Source organism: Podarcis bocagei (genome assembly GCF_964188305.1).
Source record: "Podarcis bocagei genome assembly, chromosome: 12".
Classification (NCBI taxonomy): Eukaryota; Metazoa; Chordata; class Lepidosauria; order Squamata; family Lacertidae; genus Podarcis; species Podarcis bocagei.
In genome coordinates this window covers 40740979-40766729 of record NC_138137.1, presented here as the reverse complement: position 1 = coordinate 40766729, position 25751 = coordinate 40740979, and the positions used below count along the sequence as shown (strand labels likewise).

Here is a 25751-nt window from a genome sequence, read left to right as displayed (position 1 = left end):
AGGAACTGCAAGACATTGTCATCTTGCGAAGCAAGCCCATAGGAGATTCGTTTTGCGAAGCACCTCCAAAACGGAAAACTATTTCGTCTAGCGAGTTTTCCGTCTTGCGAGGCATTCGTCTTGCGGGGCACCACTGTACACAAAACTTCACAGCTTGTCTTTCATCGTACAAAGTGTGGTACCTGGCTTCATTTAAAGATTGTCAGAGACTTTCGTGGTATTGATGGGTTGGTTAGGCATTGGAATAATGTGTTGTGGTGTCGAAGGGCTAGGTGTGGCCATCGCCTGCGCCTTCAATTTTGGGGTATTCCGTTAAAGGAATCCGGCGGTCATGTATTCTGTCCGATGCCTGCTTGGCGGGAGGCCATGGCACGACCCTCGGTGACATCAGGGGTGAGCCTATAGTTGGATTAGCATCAACAGGCTCCACCTATTGGTGAATAAACCCTCGTTTGTTTGTTTGTTTTTTAGACTCACCCCTCTCCAAGTGGGTGGAGTCAGCTGACGTAATCCAATGCCTAAGCCAATACCTTTTCACTTGCTGTAATCAATAAAGTTGTGGCCTTTTCTTGCCCATTAACCTTATATCACGTGTCCTTGTGTTTCATTCCACTGCGCGGGGTTCGGGTCATCGAACCACAAGCATCTTTTCTTAGGAAACGAAACAAAATTAGATGTGGCATATTACAAAAGCTTGGATGATTTTGCATGTGACATATTCACTTTTCTATGCCCCTATGAAGTAAGTTTACCTAATTAGGAAATGAAACAGCACTTTAGACCAGCCTCCTATCAGCCCTATCAAGCATGGTTATGACACACGAAGCAGTGGGGCTTATGGGAGTTGTACATGTAATAATGTAGTCACTGCTACTAACAACGTGCTACTAACCATACTGACAAAGAATTCTACGAAACAGTAGTCAATATCCAGAATCACTGTTCAGTGTTGGACATCATATTTGCTGAATACACAAAACTTCACAGCTTGTCTTTCATCGTACAAGGTCTGATACCTCGCTTCATTTAAAGATTGTCAGAGACTTTGAGACTAAAGATTTCAGGAAGATTTATTTTTCTGAACCGTTTTAAGGCTTTGGCTTTTATTTTTCTTCCTCTGGATTTTGGCAAAAAACAAAACCCTTTTTTTCCCCTTTTCAGCTTTAGTGAGGCCTGCAGATTTTTCCATATGTGTTGAAAGTACATCATCTTAAAGAGTCCTAAAAATGGTTTTTATTTTAAAAAACAAGCACAGAGAGAATTATAGTTGCTATTTAATTATCTTAGCCAACTACAGCAGAAATATGGGACTGATTATTATCACTTGACATTTATTTCTCTACCTACTATTCCATATCTTTTACAACTTCAAAGCATTGTGGAATTTATTGTTGGAGGAACTGTTGTTGGCATCTATCTGTCTCCAGAGACTTCAAGTGCACCTCTGGGTCTGAAGTCACACCACCTAGTGATCTCCCCAGGGCGAATGCCTGGGCAGTGTGCATAGGGGCCCTGGACTGCCTAGGTGACAAGAATTAAATAGAATTAAATCTGGAGAATCAGTAAGAGCTATTACTAATCAACATTTTATATTGATTGTTAGCGTATATGGTAACTAGGTGCGCAGATGCGGTTCATTTATATTTATAGCATGAAAGGCATATGATTTTAGTATGTCGAGCTGGGGCAGTCTGTTGCATAATAAGGAAATTTCCATGGCTACATTTTCCAGCTGATGGGAAGCCAAGGAATGTTTGGAAATTTTGCTCTCCTCTGTGTCCTTACTTGCTTTCTTTAGCACATGAGAGAAAGATAATGCAGCCCCAATTAAAATATAGATTTATGTATTTACTTAGGTGATTTATACACCTCTTAATAAGTTTCTGGGTGGTCTCCTCGATCACTCACATTTGTTCATCATTGTGCTGCTGCCATGATTCTTTGCAATATTTTAGGGGAAGCAGGTGGTACATGTAAAATTATGTGATCCATACATTATTTCTATACATACATGATTCTCATTGAAATTTCGTCAGAACCTGGCGATTTCCCGTTTGTCATCTTTTTAATCACTTGGGCAGTTTCTTCTATTTCTATGTCGGCATTTAAATATTTATATTCTTCTTCTAATACTGACAGTAAATTATTCTGTAACAAATACTCTTTTTGTTTTGTTTTAATCTTTAAACTCTGTTTTATACAGCTTTTTGTAGTAATTTATAAAACTTTGTTTAATTTTTTCCGGGTCAGTAGTTTCTTCTCCTTGATCTATTATTTTGTTTATGATTCTATCTGTTTTTCTTTTATTAACCAAGCCAGCATCCTGCTGGCTTTATTGGCCAATTCAAAATATCTTTTGTCTCATGCATTTTATTTTACTTTCTACTTCCTTATTTTAATAAGTTGGAAATATGTGATTGTAAGATCTTTATTTTTGGCTTACTTTTTCATTTTTTGGTTTTTTGATCAATTCATTTTGTCTCTTATCTGTCTTATTATTTCTTGAATATTATTTTCCTTTATTTTTCCATGCCATTGTTGTATCCCGAAGCGCCTCATATAAGCCTTACTTGTGTCCCAAATTACGTTTCACCCAAAAACCCTTCACTGTGGCATTGAACAGAACTTGCTTGGCAATCGCATAATTATAATCATTTCTAGATTCATGAACTCTTGTGAATCTGCAGTTTCTCACCACAGTTTATTCCGAAACTGCTTCATTCAACCTCTGTGAAATCTTCTTAGTGCTAGCTTTAAAGAACTGTGCCTTTTTGCTCTTCTGGATCCTAGCTGGTCTTCAGCAAGCTTTTAAAACATATATATATATATTTACACGTGGGACATCCATCATTAATTTTTTTTTCAGAATAAAAAAAATACTAAATTACTATCAAAACAGCAGATGCAGCAGCAAGCAAGTTCCTTAAACAATCAGGTCATGTGCATAAGAAGTAAAACTGAAAGTAAAATACAATTTTTTTAATACTTGGGGTGTGTTCACATTCCTGCCTCAGAGTGCTATTACCTTATTTTTTGCACCATAACACTCCCTTTTTTCCTCCTAGAAAGTAAGGGGAGATGTCTGTGCGTGTTATGGAGGGAATGCCTATGGGTGGCGGGGTGGGGGATTTGCTGCAGTCGTGAGCAGAGGATCCATGGTTCCCCTTCCTTCCCTCCTCTGTGGCTCGCTTTGAAACAGCAAAATGGTTCATAAAACTAAATCCTCATGAAATCATTATTGATCTTTGTAAAATAATAACATGCTAACATGCATTGGTTGGTGTTGCACCTCAAAGACACAAGATGAGGAACCTTCATTTTGTGAAGAAGGTTGCTAATAACCAAATCAAAAGGGGCATTTTATTATTTTGCAACAAATGTTTAAAATGGAGGATAAAAATATAATACATAGGAACTGATAAAATCCCACACTGCTGCTATATTAATGAAACAAGGAAAGACTCTCCTCCCTGCGAGAGGGGAGTGGTTGTGGCCGGGAGCCGGACTCCGCCTCAAGCAGGGGGCGTTTGCCCCCTGCCTCCCACTCACCTGGCTGGCGCCCACGCCCTCGGTCAGGCACCCAACCAGGTGCCTTCAAGGGGGCGTGTACAGCAGCCTGAATTGCTGCGGCGGCAGCTTCCAGCCCTCACTTTTGTCGTCCCGTCGCGAGTCACCCACTCTCCACTCCCTTTGAGCTCAGGGTCTCGGTTTTCTTTTGGCCTTGCTATGGACCTTAGGTTGGTCGCCCTGGTTGGCTGGGGGGCCTGGTAGGTATTTGTCCATTTGGCATTAGGCTTTTTGGTTTTTTCGCCTACCTCGTAGCAATCGTCACAACTTTCGTGGTATTGGTGGGTTGGTTAGGCATTGGAATAATGTGTTGTGGTGTGTCGAAGGGCTAGGTGTGGCCATCGCCTGCGCCTTCAATTTTTGGGTATTCCGTTAAAGGAATCCGGCGGTCGTGTATTCTGTCCGATGCCTGCTTGGCGGGAGGCCATGGCACGACCCTCGGTGACATCAGGGGTGAGCCTATAGTTGGATTGGCATCAACAGGCTCCACCTATTGGTGAATAAACCCCCTTTGTTTGTTTGTTTTTTAGACTCACCCCTCTCCAAGTGGGTGGAGTCAGCTGACGTAATCCAATGCCTAAGCCAATACCTTTTCACTTGCTGTAATCAATAAAGTTGTGGCCTTTTCTTGCCCATTAACCTTATATCACGTGTCCTTGTGTTTCATTCCACTGCGCGGGGTTCGGGTCATCGAACCACAAGCATCTTTTCTTAGGAAACGAAACAAAATTAGATGTGGCATATTACAAAAGCTTGGATGATTTTGCATGTGACATATTCACTTTTCTATGCCCCTATGAAGTAAGTTTACCTAATTAGGAAATGAAACAGCACTTTAGACCAGCCTCCTATCAGCCCTATCAAGCATGGTTATGACACACGAGGCAGTGGGGCTTATGGGAGTTGTACATGTAATAATGTCTCTCAGCTATCTGCCTATCTCCCATTCCCACCACCCTTCTGAGTAACACCCCTCCCCACCTTCTCACTATATAGAAGGAGCTGGCAACTTCTGTTTCAGTGTATCTGAAGAAGTGTGCATGCACACGAAAGCTCATACCAAGAACTAACTTAGTTGGTCTTTAAGGTGCTACTGGAAGGAATTTTTTTTATTTTGACTATGGCAGACCAACACGGCTACCTATCTACTAATGTAATAATGTAGTCACTGCTACTAACAACGTGCTACTAACCATGCTGACAAAGAATTCTACGAAACAGTAATCAATATCCAGAATCACTGTTCAGTGTTGGACATCATATTTGCTGAATACACAAAACTTCACAGCTTGTCTTTCATCGTACAAGGTCTGGTACCTCGCTTCATTTAAAGATTGTCAGAGACTTTGAGACTAAAGATTTCAGGAAGATTTATTTTTCTGAACCGTTTTAAGGCTTTGGCTTTTATTTTTCTTCCTCTGGACTTTGGCAAAAAACAAAACCCTTTTTTCCCCCTTTTCAGCTTTAGTGAGGCCTGCAGATTTTTCCATATGTGTTGAAAGTACATCATCTTAAAGAGTCCTAAACATGGTTTTTATTTTAAAAAACAAGCACACAGAGAATTATAGTTGCTATTTAATTATCTTAACCAACTACAGCAGAAATATGGGACTGATTTTGTCACGACATTTATTTCTCTACCTACTGTTCCATATCTTTTACAACTTCAAAGCATTGTGGAATTTATTGTTGGAGGAACTGTTGTTGGCATCTATCTGTCTCCAGAGACTTCAAGTGCACCTCTGGGTCTGAAGTCACACCACCTAGTGATCTCCCCAGGGCGAATGCCTGGGCAGTGTGCATAGGGGCCCTGGACTGCCTAGGTGACAAGAATTAAATAGAATTAAATCTGGAGAATCAGTAAGAGCTATTGCTAATCAACATTTTATATTGATTGTTAGCGTATATGGTAACTAGGTGCGCAGATGCGGTTCATTTATGTTTATAGCATGAAAGACATATGATTTTAGTATGTCGAGCTGGGGCAGTCTGTTGCATAATAAGGAAATTTCCGTGGCTACATTTTCCAGCTGATGGGAAGCCAAGGAATGTTTGGAAATTTTGCTCTCCTCTGTGTCCTTACTTGCTTTCTTTAGCACATGAGAGAAAGATAATGCAGCCCCAGTTAAAATATAGATTTATGTATTTACTTAGGTGATTTATGCACCTCTTAATAAGTTTCTGGGTGGTCTCCTCGATCACTCACATTTGTTCATCATTGTGCTGTTGCCATGATTCTTTGCAATATTTTAGGGGAAGCAGGTGGTACATGTAAAATTGTGTGATCCATACATTATTTCTATACATATATGATTCTCATTGAAATTTCGTCAGAACCTGGCGATTTCCCGTTTGTCATCTTTTTAATCACTTGGGCAGTTTCTTCTATTTCTATGTCGGCATTTAAATATTTATATTCTTCTTCTAATACTGACAGTAAATTATTCTGTAACAAATACTCTTTTTATTTTGTTTTAATCTTTAAACTCTGTTTTATACAGCTTTTTGTGGTAATTTATAAAACTTTGTTTAATTTTTTCCGGGTCAGTAGTTTCTTCTCCTTGATCTATTATTTTGTTTATGATTCTATCTGTTTTTTCTTTTATTAACCAAGCCAGCATCCTGCTGGCTTTATTGGCCAATTCAAAATATCTTTTGTCTCATGCATTTTATTTTACTTTCTACTTCCTTATTTTAATAAGGTGGAAATATGTGATTGTAAGACCTTTATTTTTGGCTTACTTTTTCATTTTTTGGTTTTTTTGATCAATTCATTTTGTCTCTTATCTGTCTTATTATTTCTTGAATATTATTTTCCTTTCTTTTATTTTTCCATGCCATTTATTTGTTGTATCCCGAAGCCCCTCATATAAGCCTTACTTGTGTCCCAAATTACGTTTCACCCAAAAACCCTTCACTGTGGCATTGAACAGAACTTGCTTGGCAATCACATAATTATAATCATTTCTAGATTCATGAACTCTTGTGACTCTGCAGTTTCTCACCACAGTTTATTCCGAAACTGCTTCATTCAACCTCTGTGAAATCTTCTTAGTGCTAGCTTTAAAGAACTGTACTTTTTTGCTCTTCTGGATCCTAGCTGGTCTTCAGCAAGCTTTTAAAATATATATATATTTATACGTGGGACACCCATCATTAATTTTTTTATCAGAAGGAGCTAAATACTATCAAAACAGCAGATGCAGCAGCAAGCAAGTTCCTTAAACAATCAGGTCATGTGCATAAGAAGTAAAACTGAAAGTAAAATACAATTTTTTTATACTTGGGGTGTGTTCACATTCCTGCCTCAGAGCGCTATTAAGTTGTTGTTGTCGTCCCCCCGCCAGTGTGTTTCATGCCTCTTTCTGCCTTTGACTGTTCTCATCAGGACAGCTTCATTACTGTCAGATTTGTTTCTCTTTGAGGGTGCTGATGGCAGGAGAGAGACAAATTAGGAGTGGCTTAAGGACTCCAGTCAGCAGTATTTTATAATGGAGTACAAAATACATAACATGTCATGGGAACATGAATTAAAAAATCTGCACTGGAAATGCGGCAAGTGTACAGTAAACAGAAGTGTGAACACAGTGTTTGAAAGATACACCAGCTTGCATAGTAAAATTCTTGGAAGGACTGAAAGAATAACCCAACTTTCTCCCTGATCCAGCATTTCATTAGGCTGGAGCTCATCCAAATGGTGATGAGCTAGCAAATCAAGGGAATCTGGCTAGTACTGCGATTGTGCTGTGCAAACACAAAAAATACAAATGCATTACTTGGCGCCTTTATATTTTCAGCTTCTTTTTTCCCTGGAAATGTTCCAGTTGTTAGGGTTGCAAAGGCAGGCTTGAAAATGTGTGGATGATCTCTGGTGATGCCTCTAATGCCACAGGACTCCAAAGGGTGTGTATAGGTAGCAGAATTTCAATGTCCTGAATAAGTACTTGCTCCTCCTTGTAAGCAGGAAAGCTTATGTGAAGTGAGGAAAAATAAATTAACCAGTTCACACTGATCTGGAGTTGGGGGTGAACAGGGAAGCGGCTAAGTTTGCTGAGGATAACAAATGGTTCTGGTCTGTAAAAATATAGTACCGTATTTTTCGCCCTATAGGACGCACCATCCCATAAGGCGCACCTAGTTATTTGTGGGGGGAAATAAAGGAAAACAATTTTATTTCCCCCCCAGGCGTGGGGGAAGCCCGAGCTTCCCCCGACCCCATAACAGGCAACTCTCCGCAAGCCGTGGGAGCCCGGCGCCGGGCTCCCGCGCCTTGCGGAGACCTGCGCAAAGCCTGGGCGCGCTGAGCTCAGCGCGCCCAGCCTTTGGCATGCAGGCAACTCTCCGCAAGCTGCGGGAGCCCGGTGCGCGAAGCCTGGAGAGTGAGAGGGGTCGGTGTGCGCACCAATCCCTCTCGCTCTCCAGGCTTCAGTGAAAGCTTGCATTCGCCCCATAGGACGCACACACATTTCCCCTTCAAATTTGGAGGGGGGAAAGTGCATCCTATGGGGCGAAAAATATGGTATATATGCATCTGTTTTTCTAAACACAACCTAGATTAACTGTGGGGAACCAGTGGCCCTCCAGATGTTAGGACTCCCTCTCCAGAACGGCCAGTCATCAAGCACATCTGGAGAGCCGCAGGTCGCCCACCCTTGCGGAAAAAGGACTGTCGACTAGAAGGAAATTCCCAGTTAAACGGGCTACTGGTTAAAAGATCACTTCCATTGCATCTTGGCTTAAAAAGGCACTGCGCCCTCTCGTTCTGGATTTTCTCCGGAGTTTCCCTCAGACGTAGCAGCCAGATTCAAGCCCAGAAACTGATGCCTTCGCTGAACGGGGTTTCCCTCAGAATCCCCCCCAACCGACTTCGGAGGCGGTTAACGGATTGGCGTTTCCGGGGAACCTCCGCCCAGCGGCCATTTTCCCCATCTTTCCCCGCTCAGTTCCCCCTTTTCGAGATGTTTTAGAAACTTCCCAGCACACTCGTGCTAAGTGGGGCCGGATAACGGTCTTAATTCCGTCCTGAGTCCGGCTCTCTTCGCCGCTGGGAGGAGGAGAAAGAGAAAAGGCGATGGCGCCCCTCGACTGCCACACGGACTGCGTGGAGAGGCCCCTGTCGCGCGCGCTGCGGGCCCTGGGCGCCCAGGTGGGCGCGCACCCGTGGCCCTTCCTGCTCGTGCCCGTGGCGCTCTCGGCCGCTTTGGGCGCCGGCTTCGCGTTCCTGAGCAGCCTGGAGGACAACGACATCGAGGGCCAGTTCACGCCGCTCGGGGGCCCCGCCAAGGGCGAGCGGCGCTTCGTGCAGGCGCACTTCCCCACCGACGACGCGCGGCGCTTCTCGGCCGAGAGGCTGAGCACCGAGGGCTCCTTCGCCGCCCTCCTGGCCGTGGCCCGCGGCGGAGGCTCGCTCCTCACCCGGGAGGCCTTCGCCGAGCTGCTGGCGCTGGACCAGGCGGTGCGGGGGCTCCGCAGCCCCGACGGCGCCGCGCTCCCCTTCGCCCAGCTCTGCGCGCGGAGCAGCCCCGGCCACAACTGCAGCAGCGCCAACCCGCTGCTCAGCTTAGTGCAAGGCGGGTCGCGCATCGAGGCGCTGCTGCCCGACCTCACCTTCCCGCTCTACTTCCCTCCGGGCATTGCCAACCCCCTTTACCTGCCCCCCTTTCTGGGAGGCCTCGACTGGGGCCCCGGGGATGGGCCGGCGCGCCCCGTCCGGGCAGCCAAAGCGCTGCGCCTCTTCTACTACTTGCAGGAGGATGAGGCTTCTCGCAGAAACGACAGCGCGCTCTGGCTCCGGACGTTTCTGGAGCGCATCCCGGGCGTGCTGAAATCCTTGAACCTCGCAACCATCCAGGTAAGCGTCTCCTGGCACGATGGAGCCGCGATATGACTCTCTGTGTCTGCCTGACGCATGCTGCCATGCTTACTGGAGCGAACAGGATCTGAAGTCAAACCACTAGGGTCAGAGGTTCCCCATGCCTAACGCACCTGCATCAGCAAGTGGAGGCATTCAGTGGCGGCAAAACATTTAATTTTAGTAAGTAATTAGAAAACAGCAGCATCTCTGGCAACGCAAGAATGCCAAGGAGTGCCTCTTTCAAAATAATGCACATTATAACTATGCCTTGTGTCAATCTCTAGGTTTAAAAAATGCATTTTATGCTTTTATGCTGTTTCCTGAATTACTTCTTTTGCACAGCTTGGACATGCTTGGATGTAAATCAGGGGCATCGGCGCCAACTCCATGGGGCTTGAGGGGCCCCGAGCCCCCTCAAAAATTCGTTTGGGGGGGCTCTGCCCCCCAATAATCTCCGGCGCCCCTCCAGCAGAGCGCCATCGCCGCCCCTCCCCCAGCCCAAAATGCACAGGGTCGTGCTGCATGCCTCCTGCCCTCCCTCCCGAGCAAAAGCTCCACCCAATTTCCTTCGGAGCGGATTAATAGGCGCCGCACGCTCTCCCCTATTCGCTCACGAGGAGGCGGTGCCACTTTATTTGCATATTCATGAGCTTATTTATTATTCATGAGCTTTCCCGGGGCCCCCCCCCAATATTTTTTATAAGTCCGCGTCCCTGATCAGGGGCAGAAAACCTTGAGCCCATGGGCCAAATTTGGCCTGCCATGCTTCACCATTTGGCCCATAAGGCCATTTTGCCCAAACCATACCCACCTGCCCTACATCTGATGTCACATATGATGTCAGGCATAGGGCAGGCAGAGATAGGGCTAGATCAGCTGCACATACAACCAATCCTAGCAGAAGGGACCACCCATCAGCTGATGCATTGGGACTTCAGTTCTGCTTGGGCACCATCTTCCCCCGTTCCCGTGGGCCAACTTTGACAGGACCACCTTATCTGTCAATTGCCTCTACGCACATGTCAAAGTTGGACCGTAGGATGGGGAGAGATATGGTCAAAAAGGTTCCCCACCTTTGATATAAAATGATTAATAAATTATGTAGATAAATAAATGAATACTTAAATGATCCAGAGCCTAGGCCCAGCACATAATTTTTCATATAATTTGCATATGTAATTGATGTGCATACAGTGGTGCCTCGCAAGACGAAATTAATCTGTTCCGCGAGTCTCTTCGTCTTGCGGTTTTTTCGTCTTGCGAAGCACGGCTATTAGCGGCTTATCGGCTATTAACGGCTTAGCGGCTTTAAGAAAAAGGAAACAAACTCGCAAGAACTCACAAGACGTTTCATCTTGGGAAGCAAGCCCATAGGGAAATTCGTCTTGCGGAACGACTCAAAAAACGGAAAACTCTTTCGTCTAGCGAGTTTTTCGTCTTGCGAGGCATTCGTCTTGCAGGGCACCACTATAGATGCCTCTAGAAAATTAATATGGTGGTTGACTGGGATTTGGAGAATACAGTAATATTCTTTGCAGGACTTCCAACTGCACTATAAATAAAGTTTTCAAAATATTTTTAAATAGGGGGAGCAAGGGGATTGAGATTTGGGCCCCACTGCAAAAAGCTTGGTGCCCTGAATTAACCTTTAGCAACACCTCCGCCAGATTATGTCAGTGTGATGGGCTGATTTGTTCGAAATGCATATCATTCGACCCACAGCTCCTCACCCATAGGAACCCCTCCCCCTTCTTTGCGAAAATGAAAACAAAAAAGGACCTGCTCCCTTAGCATTTGTAGAACAGAAAGCAGAACCTCACTGGCTGCTAAAAATGAGGGTTGGCTAACAAGCCCAAGCAAAATTTGTACTGTATCTGTTTTCTCAGCTAGGGTGGTTATTAGTGCAACTAGTTCTGCTTATCTGTGCTACCCAGGCCTGAATAGTTCCACCCTTTCTCTCTCTCTCTCTCCCACCCCCCTCCCCCCACCACTATGTGGTTTGAGTACTGGAGCCAGTAACACTGTTCAGTGTAAGGCTATTAATATGCCTCTTTGCATCCAGAATAAAAGTATAGGAACTGCTCCAGACAGTAAGTTTTATTCCATTTGGGTTAGTCTGTTTCAGCTTTTCATTCATTAGCATGTATTTCCCCTCTCACCCTATTAAACAGAACTCACTCTGGTACTTAGAGGCATAAGGGACATGGGTGGCATTGTGGTCTAAACCACAGAGCTTAGGGCTTTCTGAGCAGTTTGAATCCCCGCAACAGGGTGAGCTCCCGTTGTTTGGTCCCTGCTCCTGCCCACCTAGCAGTTCGAAAGCACGTCAAAGTGCAAGTAGATAAATAGGTACCACTCCGGCGGAAAGGTAAACGGCGTTTCCGTGTGCTACTCTGGTTCACCAGAAGCGGCTTAGTCATGCTGGCCGTACGCCACATCCCTGAGCCAGTAAAGCAAGATGAGTGCCACAACCCCAGAGTCATCCACGACTGGACCTAATGGTCAGCAGTCCCTTTACATTACTTAGAGGCATGCTGCTTCTGAAGCTGGAGACATGGAATAGCATCATGGCTGGTTGCCATCGGTATTATTATCCTCCGTGGATTTGTCTAATCCCATTTTAAAAGTTATGTAAACTCGTGGCTGTCTCTAGAAGTTGGAAGCCAGACAGTGGTGCTAACCTGCGGCCTCTGCCAGTCATAGGCTGTGCACACATTGGTGACTTGAGGCATTAGAGACTTTGTTCAGCCAACCCAACCAAGCAGCTTAATGAAGACTGAGAATTGCTGGGCGGCCTCAGAATGTTGAGTGTCCAATGGGATGCGGAGTGAAATGAATGATTCTGAAAGAGGGCAGGGCTGGCTAACTTGAAGCCTTGGTGTATGAAGTCCTGCACTGTTTAGGAAGGGCTATCCGAAAGAGCACCTCACCCCTTATATGGCAAGTCAAGTCACTAAGGGCCTCCCGCAGATACCACCTGATCAGGAGGTCTGTTCCGCACAATGTAGGACTTGGGCCTTTAGTGCTGTGACACCTGTCCTTTGGAATTACTCCCCACTGCTTGAATATTAAACAGACGCTGTATCGACTGTCTTTTAAGTGCCTCCTGAAGAACCTTGCTCTTAGCAAGTAGAGATCTTTCCCAGTCTACATCAGTATTGGAATTGTTTTAAGGATGTTTTTATTGTTTGCTATCCTGGGCCCCTGTACAGGAACACTCCATGCTGCAAAATGTATTTCAGGTCCCACTTATATTCTGCTAATTGCACCCTGTCTTTATACTCTTGTGAGCATTTAGATTTATATATCAAGGACTTCCGGGTTGGCGCCATCGGCAATGGCTGAATTCCTCTGACCGGGAGGAATTTGCCCCGTGGAAAATTGGGTCTGGCCGCTACGGCGAAGGCAGAGACCCGCAAAAAATCACAGGCAGGAGAAACCTGTGAACGTGGGATTCGGCGGGCACCTTTTGCGCCTCCCCTACTCGCGGGGAAACCCAATTTCGGGGTTTCGGAGCGACGTGCAGTGAGTGGTGCGGTGCTTCGAGTCGTCTGCTTCTTCCATGGAGCGAAGCCGCATAGCTGTTGCCGGAGAGCGCTGACTTTTTCCTGTGGACAATTTGAATCTAAAGCAATTACCCGTGAGTAGAGCTGGAACGGGAGAATTAGATTTCTAAACGTATAATTTGGTATCGAAGCGGGGAGGTTCAATACAGGAAGTCCGCCTCCCCTTTTTGTAAATAGACTGAAGCAAAAAGGCTGTAAGCTGAAGCCTTGGAAAGCCCTTTGCAAAAGACTAAAATTTCAACGGTAAAGAACATTTAATCCCCCCTCGGGGGCAGGAGAAGAGGGGGGGAGTTGTGGACTGAGTAGACCTGCAGGAGAGAGTGAAGAGAGTCAGAATACTGCCGCTCTGACCCTGGAAACGGGCTGCTAGCTGGATTGACGTCTTTTGGAATGTCCATTGACAGCGTATAGAACATTCACTGACAGCTAGCTAAGTAAGACAAATACATTGTTTCTACATTGTTTCTACAGTCTCTGGTTGTTTCTAAAAAGGAATAAATAGTAACAGAAAATGGAAACTAACTTTGGACGTTTGAACTCTGTTTAAAAGAGGACATTATTGATCAATACAAGTAACATAAATTGAAACTGTTTCCCCCTAGTGGAAGTTTTTGAAACTGGTTGTTTTACAAGAGTTCTACAAGTGTGGAGCTAGGGGAATTTCCAGCTGTAAGATAAGAAACTGTGAGACTCTGGGACTGACCTTGAATCGTTTAAGTGTTATGGCAAATGGAAAGGAAAAAATAGATTTGCCAACTGCTGAAAAAACATTAAGGTCTGGGAAGATTAGGCAGCAACCTAGGAGAAGTTCAATACCAGATCCCCTCCCTCCGGCTGCTGCTGTGTCTATATCAGCACAACCAAAATCAAAAGGAATGCTATCAGAAGAGGTACTAGCAGTTGCGTTAAGTAAGATAAATGACTCATTGGAACAGCTTGATAAGAAAGTGGACGCTGCAACTAATAAAATTGATTTAAATACGGAAAGCATAAACAATTTGGGACTAAAGGTGAATACCAATACAGAAATGATTCAGAAATTGATACAGGAATCCACTCTGATACAGCAGACTGCGGAGGAAGCTAGGGAAAAGGCTGCAGCTGCTGAATGTAAAGTAACACAATTGGTGAAAGAGAGAGTCCCAGCCCTACAGAGGCAACTTGATGAACATAAGCTGACGCTTGCTATGATTGAACTTAAAGAAAAACAGACGAATTTGAGGATCAGAGGCCTACCTGAATTTGAGAAGGAAAGTTTGATAGACTTTCTTACACAGGAATTTGCTGATTTTTGGGACCTGGACTTGGGACAAGAAGAGTTTAGAATAGTGAGGGCCTTCAGACTTGGAAGAGGAGGGGGAAAAGAGAAGAATATAATAAGAGACTGCTTGATTACTCTTCGATCTAAAGAAGAGAGAGATAGAATCTTGGGTTGGCACTACCAGAAGAACCTAGAAGTACAACAGTCAAGAGTGGTAATTTTTAAAGCGGCTACCTTTGAAGGTGACGCGGAAACTACAACTAATCCAGAATGCGGCAGCTAGACTGGTGACTGGGAGCGGCCGCCGAGACCATATAACACCGGTCTTGAAAGACCTGCATTGGCTCCCAGTACGTTTCCGAGCACAATTCAAAGTGCTGGTGCTGACCTTTAAAGCCCTAAACGGCCTCGGTCCAGTATACCTGAAGGAGCGTCTCCACCCCCATCAGTCTGCCCGGACGCTGAGGTCCAGCGCCGAGGGCCTTCTGGCGGTTCCCTCACTGCGAGAAGCAAAGCTACAGGGAACCAGGCAGAGGGCCTTCTCGGTAGTGGCGCCCGCCCTGTGGAACGCCCTTCCAGCAGATGTCAAAGCGATAAACAACTACCTGACATTCAGGAGACATCTTAAGGCAGCCCTGTTCAGGGAAGTTTTTAACGTGTGACATTTTACTGTATTTTTGGTTTTTATGGAAGCCGCCCAGAGTGGCTGGGGAGGCCCAGCCAGATGGGCGGGGTATAAATAATAAATTATTATTATTATTATTATTATTATTATTATTAAAGACATCCTGAAATATCTTTTGGATCTTAGGCCTGACTACGGAGATATTGTTGCCCTGCTGAGAAAGAATAAAATTATCTTTAGGTGGGAGTTTCCCCAAGGCCTATCTTTCAGTTTCAAAGGTAGGAAAATAAAAATAAGATCAGTAGAGGATAAAGTGAAGTTTTTGTACAAGTACGAGGAAGATTTGCAGAAGGGACTTGGAAAAGAGCCAAGAGCATCGGACAGAAGATCACCAGATAGAGCACCAGAGCAGAGAGCATCGGACAGAAGATCACCAAACAGGGGAACATTGGACATATCAACATTGTCTTTTGGACTGGACTCCCCAGTGAACGTGCTACCATTACTACCAACAGAAGAAGAGCAAGCATTGGGTGCAGTTGGAGGAACATTAGCGTAATTACATGATGGCGTTGCAGGTTTTGAGCTGGAATGTGAATGGACTAAATTCCCCTGAAAAGAGGCGGAAAGTCTTTCATTTATTGAAAAAAGAACATTTGGACTTAATTTGTTTACAAGAAACACATGTGATAAGGCTACACAGGAAAATAATGAGTAATAAAAGATTGGGCCAAGAATTCATTTCATCAGACAAAGTTAAAAAAAGAGGAGTGGTCCTCTATGCAAAGGAGAGTCTATCACCGAAATTCTTATTTAAAGACGACCAAGGAAGATTTGTAGCAATTGAAATTCAATCACAAGGAGAGAAATTTTTGATTCTAGGTATATATGCACCAAATGAAGGAAAATCGGAATTCTTTGAGAAGTTACATGAGACCCTGATGGATTATATGGATTATAATATGATTTTGATGGGAGATATGAATGGAGTGGTGTCTACAAATATGGATAAGGCACAGAGACAGGTAGTCACCAAAGATGGTAGACTACCAAAAACCCTTTTTGACATGACTGAAAATATGGATTTAGTTGATATTTGGAGAATGAAGAACCCTCTGGGAAGAGAGGGAACTTTCTTCTCTGAGGCTAAAATGATGTGGACAAGAATTGACCAAATCTGGGTAACCAGGGGACTGGCTCCGAAGACTAGCAAAGTGGAGATCTGCCCCAAAACTTGTTCGGACCATAATGTGGTGAAGATGGAAATGAAATTAACGCCAAGCGGCTCCTTCAGATGGAGGATGAATGACACCTTGTTTAGGAATGAAGAGGTGACCAAGAAGGCCCAAAAAACTCTAAGAGATTATTTTGAGATAAACATGAACACTACAGTGGAAAAAAGAGTAATTTGGGATGCAAACAAAGCGGTTATGAGAGGATTCCTAATACAACAGAATGCAATTAAGAAGAGAACTCAGAATGAAAAAAAGGATAAAATCCTGGGAAAGATAGGGGAAGGAGAGAAGAAACTGAGAGCAAAACCAAAGTTACAGGAGATTCTGAAAGAGATAAAGTTATACCAGGTACAATATGCGAAGCTGATGAATCAGGAAATAGAATGGAAGATTAAACAGATGAGGCAAAAGACATTTGAATCGGTAAATAAATGTGGGAAATTGTTGGCCTGGCAAATGAAAAAAAGACAAAAACTCAATACTATCACGAATTTGGAAGTGGAAAGAAAAAATATACAGAACCCAGTGGAGATTAGGAAGTGTTTCCAGAGGTATTTCAAACAACTTTATACACAGGAGAAGCAGAAAGAAATGGACATTGATCGATTCTTGAAAATAAATGGACTACACAAAATCTCACAGGAAAAACAACTAATGTTGAACTACAAAATAACGGATCAGGAGGTGGAAGGGGCTATTCAGAACATGCAATTAGGTAAATCTCCAGGACCAGATGGTTTGACTTCAAGATATTACAGATCTTTGAAAGATTGGTTAATACAACCATTGAAGGAAGTCTGTAATGAAATATTGGAAGGAAGAAAGGCACCAGAGTCGTGGAAGGAAGCTTACATTACACTTATACCGAAAACAGACTGAAAAGACACAGCTCAAAAACTACCGCCCCATATCGTTGCTAAATGTGGATTATAAAATTTTTGCAGACATTTTGGCCAAAAGATTAAAAAAGGTGTTAGTAGAAGAAATTCATAAAGATCAAGCGGGCAGACATTTGTCTGACAATATGAGGAATATAATTAATATTTTAGAAAATACTAAGGCTGTCTTGATATTTGTGGACGCGGAGAAATCCTTTGACAACATTTCTTGGAGTTTTATGAAGAAGAATCTACAGGGGATGGGGGTAGGCCAAGGTTTTGAAAATGGTATAGGTGCAATTTATTCAGAACAAAAGGCAAAATTAATTGTGAATAATGTAGTGACAGAAGAGTTTAAGATTGAGAAAGGGACACGACAAGGTTGCCCAATTTCTCCACTGCTTTTTATATCGGTCCTCAAGGTTTTGTTAAACATGATAAGAAAGGACCAAGAGGTCAAAGGTATACAAGTGGGAGTTAAACAGTATAAACTGAAAGCATTTGCTGATGATTTAGTATTGACCCTACAGGAACCAGAATCTAGTACAAAAAGGGTATTGGAATTGATTCAATAATTTGGGCAAGTAGCAGGTTTTAAGCTGAATAAGATGAAAACTCAGGTTTTAGAGAAAAATTTAACTGTAAATGAGAGAGAGAAATTTCAGGAAGAGACATGACTAACATTGGTTAAGAAAGTGAAATATTTAGGGGTTAATATGACTGCTAAAAATGTAAATCTATTTAAGGATAATTATGAAAAAAGTTGGATTGAAGTGAAAAAGGACTTAGAAATATGGTCAAACTTGAAGTTATCATTGTTAGGCCGAATTGCTGTGATAAAAATGAATGTGCTGCCAAGGATGTTGTTCTTGTTTCAAACATTACAAATTTTGGACATGATGGATTGTTTCAAGAAGTGGCAGAAAGATATTTCCAGATTTGTTTGGCAGGGCAAGAAGTCCCGAATAAAATTTAAGATATTAACTGATGCTAAAGAAAGAGGTGGATTTGCCCTGCCAGACTTAAAACTCTACTATGAATCAGCTGCTTTTTGTTGGCTGCTACTTGAAAACACTGATGTGTTGGACCTAGAAGGTTTTAATAATGTATTTGGTTGGCATGCATATTTGTGGTACGATAAGGTAAAAGCACATAAAGCGTTTAAAAATCATATTGTCAGAAAAGCATTGTTTAATGTATGGATAAGATATAAAGATTTGTTAGAAAAGAAAACCCCAAGATGGTTGTCACCAATGGAAGCGAAGGCACAGAAAAAACTCAATATGGAGGCCAAATGGCCGAAATATTGGGAAATTCTGGAACAAGAGGGAGACAGACTAAAATTGCAGAGCTTTGAAAAATTGAAAAATAAAGTGCGAGATTGGCTCCATTATTATTAAATAACGGAGGCATATAATTTGGACAAAAAAAGTTGGTTTCCAGGTGGAAAAATCAAAATTGGAAACAGAATTGCTAGATTCTAAAATTAAGAATTTGTCAAGAATGTATAACTTGCTGTTGAAATGGAACACTCAGGATAAAATGGTGAAATCAGCTATGATTAAATGGGCACAAGATGTTGGACATAATATAATGATGGCTGACTGGGAACAGTTATGGACCACAGGTATGAAATTTACGGCATGTAATGCCCTAAGAGAAAACTTAATGAAAATGATTTATAGGTGGTACATGACACCAATCAAGCTTGCAAAAATTTACCATTTGCCTGAAAATAAATGTTGGAAATGTAATGAGACTGAAGGCACATTCTTTCACCTTTGGTGGACGTGCCCAAGGATTAAGACGTTCTGGGAGATGATTTATAATGAAATGAAAAAGGTATTTAAATATACCTTCTTGAAGAAACCAGAGGCCTTTCTCCTGGGCATGGTCGGCCAATTGGTGCCAAAGAAGGATAGAACTTTTTTTATGTATGCAACAACAGCAGCAAGAATACTCATCGCGAAGTATTGGAAGACACAAGATTTGCCCACCCGGGAAGAATGGACTACATGGAATTGGCGGAAATGACTGGCAGAATCCGAGACCAGGGAGAGGAGTTGGTGGAAGAAGATTGGAAAAAGTTTAAAGACTATCTACAGAAATATTGTGAAATTAATGAATGTTAGAAAAATGTTGAAATGAAGTTACAGTGGTGCCCCGCAAGACGAAATTAATTCGTTCCGCAATTTTTGTCGTCTAGCGAATTTTTCGTCTTGCGAAGCACGAAATCCCATAGGAATGCATTGAAAATCAATTAATGCGTTCCTATGGTCAAAAAAAGTCCAAACAAAGCCAAATTTGGTACAACAACAGTTTATTAACTGCTCTTTAAAGTCACACATACTGTAAAGAGCAGTTCAAAAATTGAAGGGAAAATAAATTAACTTTATAAACCAAACATGTCTTTGTTTTTAGACAAAGGAAACAAAGCCGCGAGACGTTTTCGTCTTGCGAAGCAAGCCCATAGGGAAATTTCGTCTTGCGAGGCAAATCGCGAACGGAAAAACCTTTCGTCTAGCGAGTTTTTTGTCTTGCGAGGCATTCGTCTTGCGGGGCACTACTGTATATGGCTTTAGTAGAAATATTATAAGGAATTAAGTACAGATAGGTTAATAGAGTATTAAAGGAAAAAATAAGGTTAGAATGAGTTAAGATAATTATAGGATAGAAAACAGAGGAAGATGGAAAGGAATTGCTGAAATAATTAACAGAAGTGGAATACAAAAAGGGAGGTGTGAGGAGGTCGTGGAAATAAGTGAATGAAAGATGGGATAATGAAATTGTTTGATTTATTTTATTGTCTTTGTCTTGTTTTGTTAATTTGATGTGTTGTATTGTTTTTCTTTTTCTTTTTTTCTTTTTTTCCAGTGTTTTTGGAAAAATAATAAATATTATTTTAAAAAAATAGATTTATATATTAAGAGAGAGAAAATATTTAACATGTGACCTTCTCTCCCCCCCCCCCCGCTCCCTATGGCAGGTGGCTTATTTTACTTCATTGTCCAGACAAGAAGAGTTTGAAAAAAATACTAAGGAAGTGGTCCCTTTGTTTTCCATCACGTATACCTTAACAATAACCTTCTCAATTATCTCATGCTCAAGGTAATTGCTGAGAAAAGGGAAGTAATTTTTATCTTTTCATTTTGTGAGAGTGTATGGGGGACTCCCTGGTTCTGAATGGGGCAACTGTGCCCCTGAAGGAGCAGGTGCACAGCCTGGGAGTCATTTTGGACTCACAGCTGTGCATGGAGGTGCAGGTCAATTCTGAGTCCAGGACAGCTGTCTACCAGCTCCATCTGGTACACAGGCTGAGACCCTACCTGCCCGCAGACTGTCTCGCCAAAGTGGTGCATGCTCTAGTTATCTCCCGCTTGGACTACTGCAACGCGTTTGAAGGTGACCCAGAAACTCCCAACTAATCCAGAATGTGGCAGCTAGACCAGTGACTGGGAGTGGCCACCACATAACACTGGTCTTGAAAGACCTACATTGGCCCCCAGTACATTTCTGAGCACAATTCAAAGTGTTGGTGCTGATCTTTAAAGCCCTAAACAGCCTTGGTCCTGGATACCTGAAGGAGCGTCTCCACCCCCATTGCTCTGTCCGGACACTGAGATCCAGCGCTGAGGGCCTTCTGGCGGTATCCTCATTGTGAGAAGCGAAGTTACAGGGAACCAGGCAGAGGGCCTTCTCGGTAGTAGCACCCACCCTGTGGAACGCCCTCCCATCAGATGTCAAAGAAATAAACAACTATATGACATTTAGAAGCCATCTGAAATCAGCCCTGTTTAGGGAAGTTTTTAATGATTGATGTTTTAATGTATGTTTAACCTTCTGTTGGAAGCCGCCCAGAGTGGCTGGGGAAACCCAGCCAGATGGGCGGGGTAGAAATAATAAATTATTGTTGTTGTTGTTGTTGTTGTTATTATTATTATTATTATTATTATTATTATTATTATTATTATTATTATGTATTAGGAGGAGGTAGTAGATCTACCAAGCTTCATCTGAATGTCTGCCATCTTTCCCACATTCCATCGAAGAATGCAGACTCAATGGCCTTACCAACAGCCAACTTTGTTCTCCCCCCTCCTTAGTTTGTTTACTGTCTAGCTGATGAAGCATTCTGGGGAGCTTGGAAGCTTGCATCCTTTTTTGAGATATTTTGTGCAACTAGGGCTTCAAAACAAAGCTTCACACAGCTTCAGTGCATGCATAGCCGATCCATGTGGTGCTAACGGGTTTAGCTTGGTTCAGTGGGAGGGGGGATTAGTACATGGACCGTGATACTCCGAATCAAATTAGAATCTTCTTAATCTGTTTTCCAGGCTGGACTGTGTACGGACAAAAGTGTGGGTTGCAGCTTTTGGGGTGCTGTCAGCAGGCTTATCTGTCGTCAGCAGCTTTGGATTGCTGCTCTTTTGTGGGGTGCCGTTTGTTGTCACAGTTGCAAATTCGCCATTTCTTATCCTTGGTAAGTGAGCAAATGTACACATTCCTCCTGACTTCTCCATTGGGCTTTTCATTAATATATTTAAGAATCATGATGGGTGAAAATTCTCTTACATATCTACGGGTTTGCGGCGTTAAGGAGCCGTTTTTTGGGGGAGCCAAGCCATTCAAGTATCAAGGTACCACTGTATTTCTCTTCTCGCATGACATATAGGAACTAATATGTTATATATTTGCCGTTCTTCAGGGGTTGGTGTTGATGACATGTTCATCCTGGTGTCTTGCTGGCAGCAGACTAAAGTGAAGGACAGTGTCAGAGAGCGAATGGCTGACACCTATGGAAAAGCAGCTGTATCCATTACCATCACAACCCTCACAGACGTGTTAGCCTTTTACATTGGAATTGCAACTCCATTCCAGTCCGTTCAGGCATTTTGCATCTACACAGGAACAGCCTTTGTGTTCTGCTACTTATACAACCTGACATTCTTGGGGGCAGTTCTTGCTTTAAATGGGAGACGAGAAGAAAGCAACAGACACTGGCTCACATTCATGAAAGTGAACAATGAGCCTCAGGACTCTCAGGGCTACACTTATAACATGTGCTGTGTAGGAGGGTCTTTTGATGAGTCCACTGGAGCAGAGACTGAACACCCCATGAATGGATTCTTTAGAAAGTATTACGGTCCCTTCCTTATGCACAGCTGGACCAAGGTGCTTGTGGTAGTCCTTTATCTCATCTACTTGGGTATTAGTATTTTTGGCTGCACTCAAGTCCAAGAAGGTATAGATCTTCGAAATCTAGCTAGTGACAATTCTTATGTCATCCAGTATTATGAATGGGAAAAGGAATATTTTTCAGAATACGGCCCAAGGGTTATGGTGGTTGTTACTGAAAGCGAAGCTTATTGGAATTCATCTGTCCGTGCAGATGTTGAAAACTGTATGAACGCACTAGAAAGCTCATCCTACGTCAACAAGAATTTATCAGTGTCCTGGTTGAGAACTTACCAAGATGTCGCTAAACGTATGTCTTTCAATATAGATGACCGTAGGCTTTTCATTGACAATTTAGCCACCCTTTTTGGGATTAATCCAGACTTCAAGTGGGATGTTAATGTTATTGCTACAGAAATATTAGCATCACGTTTTTTCATACAGACAGTCAATGTTACTACTGCAGTGGATGAGAGGAGTCTTTTAAATGAGCTGAGAGGTCTTGCTAAGGACTGCAAGGTACCATTAATGGTTTATCATCCAGCTTTTATTTACTTTGATCAATATCTTGTGATCGTTCAGGACACGGTTCAAGCTATTGTGATTGCTGCTGGAGCCATGCTACTCATTTCCTTACTACTCATTCCCAATCCTCTTTGTTCTTTGTGGGTAACCTTTGCTATTGCCTCTGTTATTGTCGGTGTAGCTGGTTTCATGTCCTTCTGGAGTGTGAATCTTGATTCCATATCCATGATCAACCTTGTAATTTGCATAGGGTTTTCAGTAGACTTCTCAGCCCATATTTCTTATAATTTTGTTGCCAGTGAGAAACACAAAGTGAATGACAAGGCTGTGGATGCTTTGTACATCCTTGGCTACCCTGTTACACAGGGAGCTATTTCCACTATCTTGGGAGTTATTGTACTCTCCATGGCATCCTCTTACATCTTCAGAACCTTTTTTAAGATAATGTTTCTGGTGATCATGTTTGGGGCTGTTCATGGTCTCATTTTTATTCCTGTTTTCTTAACTTTCTTTGGCTTTTGTAGTAAAATGCCAAATAGACAGCTTCCAGTCAGTGCCCAGAGCTCCAGTGCTGGAGGAGTTCCTCTCTAAGATACAAATACTGTATTATGAAACTGCCTAATGTAAACATGACAATATTACAGTGAGAGCAGTTTGATAATGGAACTAATTACCTAGAGTGCAGGAGTGGACTCTTCCTGGTGAGCATTTAAGGTCCCCCTCCCTACCTTGCAGGCTGCCATCTGATTGGGTTTTACTTTGATTCTGACTTGATTTTAGGAGGTAGGATGTATTTTAATTGATTGCTTGATTTTATGGTAATATGTCATATATTTGATGTTAGCCTCTATGAGCCCAGTTTTGCCTCAGATAATAAATAAAATTTATTATTATTATTATTATTGTTCCTCAGTGTTCTCTCTCCCACCACTTGCGGGCCAACTTTGGAAAGTGAGCAGGACCACTGACATCACGATTACATCAGGTGGCCCTTTTGCCCACATGGGTCTTGCAGAGCACTTTTCATAGGGCTTCGTAAGACCCAATGATTAGCTGATTGTCAGGTGTTGCAAAGCAAACACAGCTGTTTGCTTAGGATATTTCAGGCACCACCATTCCACTGATTGACAGTGCCTCAAAACCCCTTTCAGTTGAGCCATGTTTTTACCTGGTCAACACTTGATGTAGGGCGGGCAGACATGGCTTGGCTGAAATAGTCTTGTGGGCCAAATTGTCAGGAAAAAGCACCAAGGCAAAAGCCAGCTCCAGATGGCTGGAATGCAAAACAGGATGTTATGTTTTGCAGATGTACTGTTGGAGAAAAGGTGGAGCCTATTCTCTGTACTGAGCACCGGATGTTAGCTCAGAGTGTCATGTGACCTGTGCTGGAAGTACAGGGGTGGAGTTGTCTCTCTTCTGATGGAGTCTGAAGGGTGCAGTCGCATTTCTATGTACTGCTGAGTGACAGGAATAAAACATGTAAAAAGGACTTCTGTCTGTCTCATTTCCCCTCCCTGGGAGAATGCAGGGAGGGAGAGAAGCAGAGAGAAAGCAGAGGGTGTGTTCTTTCTCACGACTATCTCGCTCAATTGCCTCGGGGGAGGCCAGGTACCTCTGACTGTGAACCAAGATACTAACACAAATGAGGCCTCACAGACCTTATTATTTATTTCATTAAAACTCTATACTGATTGAATGTAAAAAACAAACAAAAAAACCACCTCAAAGTGGTTTACAAAAATGCACCCCTGCTAATTATGCTTACGGACCAGAAGTTCTCCACACCTGCTGTAAACTATGGGCCTCCATTTGGGTTGGGTTAGAGACTGGTGATGTACTGGAAGAAATGTTGAGAATTTTCAACCTGTGCTGTTACCGGTACATCTTTGTCACCCAAGGTGCCTTTAGAGCTTTTAACTAACCTAGTGTCCTTCAGATGTTGTTGGTCTACAACTCCCACCATCCCAGACCATTGACAGTGCCAGCAGAGGCTGATGGGAATTGTAGTGCAAAACTGGAGGATACCAGGTTGGGGGAGGTTGCTTTAGAGAAAGGAATACACAATCAGTGCCTTTTTAAAAAGAAATTCGGTGCCAAAGTTCAAACCTGCTTGGAAATACCACCCATTGAAGTGGGAACCCCTCCTTATCCCAGATCTGTAGGGGCCTAAGGTAGTATATCTTATGTTCTCTGTTAAACCAAAGATGCTGTGATATTAGCACCCAAAATATACAATATAGCAAGTTTCGCTTGTGTCATATTTTCTTTTTTAAAATTTCTTTTTTTTAATGTTTTTTTCAAGATTTCTTGGTTTATAAAAGTATGTGCAATGTCTCTTTTTTCAATTTACCTTTTCTACAGGTCAGTTTCATTTGTTGAGACATTAGTGTTACATTAGGAAGAAAAGGTGGAGGGGCCATGGTGGGTGGGGTGGGGAGGTTTCTATTTTACTTAATGTATGTGTAGGGTTTTGTGTCAGCGTTGTTTGTGCAGGTTCTCTTTGCTATTCGCTTGTGTTCCTTTGGTGGTGAGAGAAGTTGGGGTGTGGTTGCTTGTTTGTGATTGGCTGTGGTGAACCTTGTTTTCATGTGTGAGTTGGGTGGGTGTTTTTTGAATCAGGATAGCCATCTTCTATTGATCATGCTTCTATGTCAGTTTCAGTTTATTGGTTAATTTTTCTAGTAAGGCTGTTTTCCATACTATTTGGTACCATTGGTCCATGCTTACTCCTGACAGGCCTCTCCAGTGTCTGGTTATGTTCCTGGCTGCTGAGAGTAGGTGGGTTATGAGTTCTTTGTGATGTGAGTGGGCATTATTGTCTTGGAAGATGTTTAGTAGGGCCAGTTCTGGGGTGATTTCTAATTCTTAATTATTTTACATATTTCTCGTATGGCTGTTGTCCAGAATAGTTGGATTTGGGGGCATTCCCACTGCATGTGGAGGTATGTGCCTGTGGAGGTGCACCCTCTCCAGCATTTTGGTGAGGTTCCTGGGCATATTAGCGCTAATTTCCTTGGTGTTAGGTACCACCTGTAGGTGAGTTTCAGAGTGAGTTCTTTCCTTTT

At 42.9% G+C, this 25751-nt stretch overlaps 1 protein-coding gene across 1 annotated transcript; it reads left to right on the top strand.

The window, feature by feature from the left end:
* The first annotated feature begins 8572 nt into the window (after positions 1–8572).
* On the top strand, positions 8573–23585 carry LOC308569871 (patched domain-containing protein 3-like). Its single transcript, XM_081164103.1, has 4 exons — positions 8573–9418; positions 19973–20094; positions 21321–21466; positions 21692–23585. The coding sequence occupies exons 1-4, from the start codon at positions 8639–8641 to the stop codon at positions 23275–23277; spliced, it is 2634 nt and encodes an 877-aa protein (XP_081020229.1). The 5' UTR covers positions 8573–8638; the 3' UTR covers positions 23278–23585.
* The last annotated feature ends 2166 nt before the right edge of the window (positions 23586–25751 follow it).

What these genes read in the sequence shown, in the direction of transcription:
- LOC308569871 (XM_081164103.1), top strand. Translation starts at nt 8,639, where the DNA reads ATGGCGCCCCTCGACTGCCACACGGACTGCGTGGAGAGGCCCCTGTCG. An exon ending in TGAACCTCGCAACCATCCAG is followed by an intron (nt 9,419 to 19,972) that starts GTAAGCGTCTCC and finishes TCCCTATGGCAG; the next exon opens with GTGGCTTATTTTACTTCATT. An exon ending in TTCGCCATTTCTTATCCTTG is followed by an intron (nt 21,467 to 21,691) that starts GTAAGTGAGCAA and finishes GCCGTTCTTCAG; the next exon opens with GGGTTGGTGTTGATGACATG.